Source organism: Mercenaria mercenaria, chromosome 15 (genome assembly GCF_021730395.1).
Source record: "Mercenaria mercenaria strain notata chromosome 15, MADL_Memer_1, whole genome shotgun sequence".
Lineage (NCBI taxonomy): Eukaryota > Metazoa > Mollusca > Bivalvia > Venerida > Veneridae > Mercenaria > Mercenaria mercenaria.
Window position 1 is genome coordinate 43,190,777 of NC_069375.1, and position 6,642 is coordinate 43,197,418.

The following is a 6,642-nucleotide window of genomic DNA, read 5'->3' on the forward strand; positions in this document are numbered from 1 at the left end:
TTTGGTGTAAGCAAAGTGTATATATCAGTTCATGCAAACACACACGATATTTATGTTGTAAAGTTGCAGTATCTAGAGTTTTTGCTCATTCAATTGTGTTACATATTATATTTAATTTCATGCTTTCTCTTTCATATTGTGTTGTACGCCACTGTAATTGGCATAGATTTTATTGTTTATGCCAAATAAAAATATTGAATTGAATTGAAAACATATCCCCCTTTTATTATCACGTCAAAAATAGAGCAAAGTCAGGATTATCATACTATATAATATGAATGCGACATATGATATATAATTATTTCAATTTCCTGAACATCGCTACAGTCAACTATGTATGTACACCAATGACAATTCATTCAAGTTCAAAATACTTTTGCGGGAGAAAATTCCATCGTTTGTGCGTGTAATTTCATTAAATGTTCCTTTTCAAGAACGATCTGCGACTCACCTTAACCGAAAAGAATATATCAATGGCAACAACTGATCCAACGATGTCTTCTTTTCCTGTAATTTAACGTGCAACAGTATTTCATGTTAGTCTTTGCAGTGAGTAATATAAAACTGAATATTCGAAACTGCGACCTTCGACATTTGGCTTGGAGGACCCTTTTGATTAAAATGATCTGTAGAACATTGGTGAAAAATAACATCATGTGATATTTAAATGGTATGACATTTACCAAGCCGTCGCCTTATTCTGACTTTTCTGACTATGACCTATTTCCTTTTCCAGGCTCAAAGTTTCATCATAAATTCTTCTTGTCATAGGCGTTTTGAAAAGTGGAAAAAAAGAAACAAGATTAAGGTGCTCACGATACCTTTTTTGTATTTAAAGACTGTAAAGGTTGGTTGGTATATTTTTCGCCAATTCAATGTTTTATTTTCGAGATTGATCAAAGGTTGGACAATCAGAGTTTTTTTTCTCACTATTTTAGCGCTTGTTCAATAAAATGTGTTTGGACATAACTTACTATAATGTTTAAACCGGAAAGAAGTTAAACGCAATATGTAATGAAACAAAAAGGAGTTTAAATGTATGAATAAAATATTCTATTTTTCCCAAATAACTCATGCAAATACATTGTACTGCAGTATAATACTGAAACATCTGATTATATTCTTCAACATTTGGAAACAGTGCAAGAATGATGTGGCCGAAAAAAATTCTTTAACTTGGCTTGCAATTTTATTTCAAGTGCACCAACTGTGAACTCTGTCGAATTCAATGGTATATATCTACATCTAAATATTTTCAAACTAACACTTTGCGCAACAGAAAAGGCGACGATGTACTTAATCAGAGCAGTTGGAATTTAGCATGATTTCTTTTAAAAATTAACATTAACCTACTGCTAATTCCACAGCTTTAGGTTTGTTTTATTTTGTACTTACAATAAGCTATTTTAAGTGTACTTACAATAAGCTATATTAAGTACGTTGTATGACTCATGTCATGTTCTGTTAACTGTAATTGTTTTAATGAATCCGAAAATCACTCAAGTGAGTTAGAAGATCATATGATTCAAGTCATATTCTGTTTACCTTTTTATTGAACCAGAACACAACTAAAGTGAGTTCGCAGGCAGATGAAATGACTCAGGTCATGTCCTGTTAATTGTTTTAATGAATCAGAAAACCGCTGAAATGAGTATGAAAACAACAACCAGCAAGCGTTACTGTTCCAGTTTGATGTCCTATTTTAACATAAATCGTATCCTCTGCTTTCAGTTCTAATACAATAGTTGTAGATCTTAGTAGCCATCTATCAGAGTTGTGATCCAAGAAGATGTAGCCAACGTGTGACGTGTTGTACATGATGTAGAGATGCAGCTGGTAATAAAAAGAATAACAAACGTGCATATTTAGCTAAAAATATGAAAATAAATGTAAATTCTTGTATTGTGCCTATTCTTAAAGAATTTAAGAGACAGCAAATTCAGCAAAGAAATCTTTGCTGTAAATTATTTTTTCCAAATTAATTTGTCGTACTTCACAACTGTTCTTAAGAAATACTAGCCTTAAAAAAATTGAAACGTTTGTGAACTTTTTGTTATAATAATATAAAAATAATAAATACTTTTAAGTTAATTGAACTGATATATTTAAAGATTCAACCAGCATTTTCAACATACATTTGCAGATGTAGCCTTAGGACTTGAAGAAGCAACGAGGCTGATGCTGTATGTGCCATCCACTGGAGCAACAAATATCCCTGGCCCAGGTTTGTAACCATGTCCGACATTAGTATGAACTGTACTAAATACAACTGTAGTTCCAATAGGTGGACTGACCAGGTTTGCTGGCAACTCTGCCATAAAAGCCACCGGTTGGTTATCTAAAATTACAATAAACTTCGGAGTATTTTAACCTCATTCAAACTTAGCTTTTCAGTTTCTGTCTAGATATAAGATAAATATCCCCATTGCATATGATATAAACATTTTTCTGAATCTTTGCCAGGATAAACGTTTATTTATTCTATAAATCATATCTAACACCTGAACGTAAACACAACTTTCTTGCAGCGAATATCTGCTTCTCAAACACCGGAAATGTGAACAATTTTTGAGAAAAGCTGTTGAAGTTTATTTTGCTTATATTTTTGTGTTTAATATCGTCAGATTAATCCTTGTTGCTACCAATTTCAACATTAAAATAATTGTAAATACTAGCAAAATATTTTTTGAAACAAAATTATACATACCAATTTCGTTATGTGAACTACGTTATATAGTGGGTGGATACATACCTGTATGACAACTACAATTATAACATTGAATACACGATTCATTTCTAAACATTTTACTGAAATAATAAAAAAAACTGTTTAACAGAACATATTTACCATGGACATATATTTTTGTCAGATGTTTTAATTTTAAAATGTGTCTGTTTAAAAAAATATCGTTTTACACATTTTTCTAAATATCTTATTTTGAAGTTAAACTGTGGACAGCAAAACAATTTTTCAATACTGGACACTACATTTAATTACAGGTATTATGACCTCACTTTATAAATAATCTAAGATTGGAATTTAGAAGAAGCAAAATCTGAAATACACGTTGGGACAAAAACAAATTGTGTTTGGTAACATAGTTCACCATTCTGCGTATAGTTTGCAGACAGTGAATGTGTGACTTCTATTGTTTTTCGTTGCCGTTAATTTATGTTACATAATCTTTCACAAGCAAATACTTTCTTGACAATTTTGTATAACAATACAGTACTTTTATACATCTTATATTTTCACAGAATTCCTATTTTACAGTATTTCAAGAAAAGTCGACTATGGATTCAATACCTGTGATGTAAAGAATCCAGCTGTTTTTATTCAAAATAGACATAATGGTGACCACAGTTAACGAATATTGACCAGGGATCTCAATAACAACAGCACGAGTGTATGGGAGCATAGCTAATGCTGACTAGTTATAAATCATTATGTAACTAGTAAGAAGTGTAACCAACAATTATGTATAAGGATTTCAGTTGAATGTGTTTTGATCAATTATACGCTAAGTGTTACTTTACGCGTAATATCACAAATAAAATCAGCCCCATAACGTAAAGGAATGTGACTAGATGTAACTCAGTTAAAAGAACAAGAAACAAAAGGGCATATAGCTAATGCCAACCAGTACATGTATTTGGTAACGTAGTTCACAAAAATGCTTATTTGTAAGAACTAAATATCCTTATGATAGAAATACAAGTTAAACATGTGATATAGTGTTTAAGTCTGTGAAACAACAATGCAACGTATTTTCGGAATTAATAAAAACGATTATGATCACAAATAAATTTTTGTGAAGTACGTTACCATTTGGTGAACTACTTTACCATCTCCAGCATGCTCTCCATGTTTCATACCTATGTTTGCATATAATGTAGCAGTAACACACCACAGAGTCATCATATTACCACCAGAAAATGTAGAAAATTGATATATATCAGTAGGTTAACTTGCTTGATTTGTTACTAACCGATGACTGGTTGAATCTGATTGTTTGTGTTACTTTTGTTTGATCAAATCAAACACTAAACGCACCATCTTTGTTTACACAGAACACCATGAAGGTTGCTGTATATGTGTATTGCTCCTCAAGAAACTAGTCATATGATTAAGTATTAGACATTTTGCTGTTTTGATAGTAACGTAGTTCACAGTAACGTAGTTCACAAAATTAGGTTAAGTCTGTCTGACTTAATAAACATGAAGCACAGTAAAGCATTTTTGCTTTAATATTATACTGTTCACTAATATGTATGTAGTGCGAAATAGCCATACCTTTGTTGTTATTGCATACAGCAGTAATCTATGGTAACGTAGTTAACAAATAATGTAAAAGAAACGGGATATCGATTTTAATGGCATTTTTGTGAAATTTTATCAACGACATATGAAAAAAAATAATTTCATACTGTACCCTTTTTATGTTTTACTGTTTTTGAGACTGATCATAGTACATATCTATACAAGTACTTACTTTTAAATGTTCAGCTCAAAATGGTAACGTAGTTCACAGGAATGTCTGTGACATAACAATATCACTTAATTTTTCTATGTTTTTAAACTGCTCAAATATTTTTGCTAAGTTGTCTTTGTACATGTCACCATATCCAATGACATGCAAAACATTCATACAAAAAGCAAATTTCTACCAGAGTTTGTAGATCAAAGTAATTAAGCTACCCAGAGTTGTGACAGGGTAGTTTTGCCAATTTTGGACCCTAATAGTTACCACAATATTGTAGAAGTTTCCAAACATTTTTTTTAAACTAGATAATGACCCTAGCCTTAAATAAAAGCAATCGTATTATACCTTCTTCTCTTAAATATCGAAGAATATGCTCTGGGGCATAGTGTGTTACCCTGTCTGTGTGTGTGTGTTTGTATGTTTGTCTGTTTGTGTTCGGGAAAGGGTGGTGTTCGCGTCCGGGCCATAACTTTGACATGCATGGTCAGATTTAAAAAAGGAATTTAACACAAATGATAAGCATGGATAGACGATGTGTCATACGCAAAACCATTTCACTAGGGCAAAGGTAAAGGTCACAGTCCTCGGTTGAACTTAGCCAATTTTCACTACATATGCAGACTACTAAATTTTCTGGTTTCCCTACAATATTTTTAAATAAATAGAGCCAAGGGTCCTTCTTTTAGTTTGTGACCTGTCTCATGTTGCGGGGGCATCCGTATCTGTGACAGATTTCTAGTTTGATGTACGCACTGTGCCCATATCATATTACATTTCAAATGTTAAACATTTTAGCATGATGCTTGATTTGTCGGAAACTTAAATATGGCTGTGGAAGATAATACCAAAATGAAGACGTTATTTTTCAATCAATAAGGTAGAAATTTATTAAAAATTAAAATGGTGTCCTCTGGTTCATTGATGGTCATATTCTGAGTACCCGAAATACTGTACCTATATATACCTATAACGTATAACATCTTTCTTTTATTGGTAAGAAAAGAAACAAAGTATTATTTCTTTGTCAAAATAGTTGGGTGAAACTTGAGGATTATATGTCACTTCTAAGTCGACCGGAGCGCGCATAAGTCGACCGGAGCGCGCAAATTAAGTGTGAATTAAACAAAACGCTATAGGTATATAAACCTACCTTTACATGAATTCCTCTGCTTGAGTTCTTGAATTTCTCTCTCAAATTTCAACAGTTGCCTCATCACCTTATAATCGTAGTCGAATTTGGAGAGGCACTGACCTGGCTCAAGACCATCAATGTCACACTTTGACTGTTTACTCAAAACAAGTATCACTATAATCCAAACCATGACATATTTACCTCGATGTTTTCCACATCAACATGATGTTAACAACTATATTGAAATAAACCTTTTCTCAAAATATACAAGACGAGGGTGAATGTACTTATCTTTACTGGATTTGGTTATCTCTGTGCTGTACATCACGTCAGCAAAATTTACTCGCTGTGAGAGGCCGCTTTCACAATGAGTAGGTTAAGTAGCCGAAACATTATTCTCAAACAGAAACCATAATTGGTATTTGAGAATGAAGCTGAAGAATTTAAAATGATATGTTTTAAAACAAAGTTTCACCAGAAATTGTCAACTACGACAAGACTAGTATGGAGAGTTTAACTGAGTGTTTCATAAAAATCTTAAAGGGAGATAATAAAATGTACAAAACAATATTTCAATGAATATGTGAGTCAACACACAAATGACAAATGAATATTAGGGTCATAAATCCATACATAAATTGACAACACTAATTTTACATCAATTTTTATCATTTGCTTTTTTCCAAGATAAGCGAGTAAATTGACGTTCCGGTCAGCAGTCAAAACTCAGACCGAGGGCCAATAAGTTTGAGTATTTGATCGGCAAGCCATTCAATAAATGCTTAAAACATGACATAGAAATTGATTCTCACTGTTTAAACTTTTGACATATTAACCCTGTAAACGTGTGTTTAATATCAACCTGTCATATAGTACAAACTATGGACTGGCAATTTATTAGAGTCATGTAATAATAGAAATTGTTATGAATGTAGACGCGTTATAACTGCAAAACTGTTTCAAGCTGCGCATTTCTTTGAGATACTGTTTTTCTTCCACTCTAAAACTGTCGATCACTGTTTGTCC

At 32.3% G+C, this 6,642-nt stretch overlaps 1 protein-coding gene across 1 annotated transcript; it reads right to left on the minus strand.

Moving 5' to 3' along the window:
- Window positions 1–716: 716 nt before the first annotated feature.
- On the minus strand, window positions 717–5,907 carry LOC123561685 (complement C1q tumor necrosis factor-related protein 3-like). The gene is made up of 3 exons (XM_045354217.2): window positions 5,635–5,907; window positions 2,136–2,338; window positions 717–1,833 (listed from the first exon to the last, which is right to left on the minus strand). The coding sequence occupies exons 1-3, from the start codon at window positions 5,804–5,806 to the stop codon at window positions 1,624–1,626; spliced, it is 585 nt and encodes a 194-aa protein (XP_045210152.2). The 5' UTR covers window positions 5,807–5,907; the 3' UTR covers window positions 717–1,623.
- Window positions 5,908–6,642: the final 735 nt, after the last annotated feature.

What these genes read in the sequence shown, in the direction of transcription:
- LOC123561685 (XM_045354217.2), bottom strand. Translation starts at nt 5,806, where the DNA reads ATGGTTTGGATTATAGTGATACTTGTTTTGAGTAAACAGTCAAAGTGT. An exon ending in GCAGAGGAATTCATGTAAAG is followed by an intron (nt 2,339 to 5,634) that starts GTAGGTTTATAT and finishes TTGTAATTTTAG; the next exon opens with ATAACCAACCGGTGGCTTTT. An exon ending in CTAAGGCTACATCTGCAAAT is followed by an intron (nt 1,834 to 2,135) that starts GTATGTTGAAAA and finishes TTTTATTACCAG; the next exon opens with CTGCATCTCTACATCATGTA.